This window comes from Quercus suber, unplaced genomic scaffold (assembly GCF_002906115.3).
Source record: "Quercus suber isolate HL8 unplaced genomic scaffold, Cork oak 2.0 scaffold_10, whole genome shotgun sequence".
Taxonomy (NCBI): domain Eukaryota; kingdom Viridiplantae; phylum Streptophyta; class Magnoliopsida; order Fagales; family Fagaceae; genus Quercus; species Quercus suber.
In genome coordinates, this window is record NW_027069476.1 from 2,239,551 (window position 1) to 2,241,038 (window position 1,488).

A 1,488-nucleotide genomic window follows, 5' to 3' on the forward strand; every position below is an offset into this window, starting at 1 on the left:
GACCTAACAAACAAACATGAGTGTTTCTACTCTAATTGAGCTATCGTAGACTTTCAAGTCATAGATGATCTTGATGACTTGATCCTACAAAAAAATTGAGCTCATGAGATAAAATGAGAGAATGCATGAGACATGCACCAACAAATTCCACTCGCCCTTGAAAAAAAAAATGCTCAGACAAAATATAAGTAAGTTACCATAATGCTTAACACAAAGTTAAAATACCATTAATTACTTCATTCCCTTACAACCCATGTTAGACCAACGAAACAAAAACAAAACAAAACATATGCAAAACCAGGTGAACCTTCACAAACTCACATATTCCAAAATTTCTCAAACATTCAAGTGAGGATCAACCTCAATTCTAGCAACCCCTTTTTTTTCCTCAACAACCTTAGGTACCTCCACAACCCCAACAACCAAGCCCGCCACCTCACTCTTCTCACCCTTCAAAATCTTCTCCTCCTCTTCCTCGTCAACATAGTTTGGGTCCTTCTCATCTATCGCAGGAGGCACTTCTGACAACTCGCTCTCAGCTATATCATCGGGGCCTTCCCACGTGTACTTGCCGCCATGTCCAGACTTCGGTGGTGGCTTCCCAATTCCTATCCCATCAGCTGGGTGTCGATCCATGCGTAGCACACCCTTGTCCATCAGCTTCTTCTCTACGTACTTGAGAGTGTCTATCTTGTGAGTGTTCACTTCGGTTTTCTCTACTCTCTTTCTTCCTTCCTCGTCGCCGCTCACCGCTCGGATTGTCACTGCTTCCTCCTTCTTGTCGTCGACAATGGGCTTCGTCGTTTTCTTCATCTTTTGCTGTGATGTTTCTGGATTCTGAGATGAAATTTTGAAAGGTATTGTTGTGGGTGTTTGTGTTGTTTGAAGTTGATAGGGAGAGAGGTCGGCGTTGATGGTTTTATAAGGTGTAAAAAGTACTGGAACTTGATGCTAGAAGGTGCTGGAAAGATATGGGAGAGGCGGTGCTGGAAGGTTCTACCACGCTGTGGTATGTGCTACGTGTATTGTACTATTCGTTTGGGGAAATTCTTAGATGGTCCTGGACTACGAGAAATTATTAGAATCTCCGGGAGGACTGCTGACCTGGTCCTCCCAGTACTACCAACCAATAAAAATACGACAGCTGTAAAAAAAATGAGTCAGCTTCCACTAACACACTTGCAAAGAAACCTAAATGCAATCAAATGAAATTGTGAAATTCAAATAATTAGTAAAGACAAGACTCTGAAAAATTCATTTATAACTAGAGTTTGAAAAACTTAAGTACATTAAATAGATTAAGCTTAAAAGGTCTTTTTAATATTCGTAAACTCCAACTTATTCATTAATAGATCAATTTCGACTTAGAGAGTCACAGAAAAAAAGATCTTTTGATATTCATAAACTTTTACTTATTCATTAGTAAATCAATTTTGACTTAAAGGACCGCAAAAGTTATTTGCCAAAAACTTTAATTTTCTCTTTAAT

At 39.2% G+C, this 1,488-nt stretch overlaps 1 protein-coding gene across 1 annotated transcript; it reads right to left on the reverse strand.

Moving 5' to 3' along the window:
- Window positions 1-205: 205 nt before the first annotated feature.
- Window positions 206-1,144, reverse strand: LOC112039691 (uncharacterized). The gene has a single exon (XM_024072587.2). It carries the CDS (start codon window positions 811-813, stop codon window positions 337-339), a length of 477 nt encoding a protein of 158 aa, XP_023928355.1. The 5' UTR covers window positions 814-1,144; the 3' UTR covers window positions 206-336.
- Window positions 1,145-1,488: the final 344 nt, after the last annotated feature.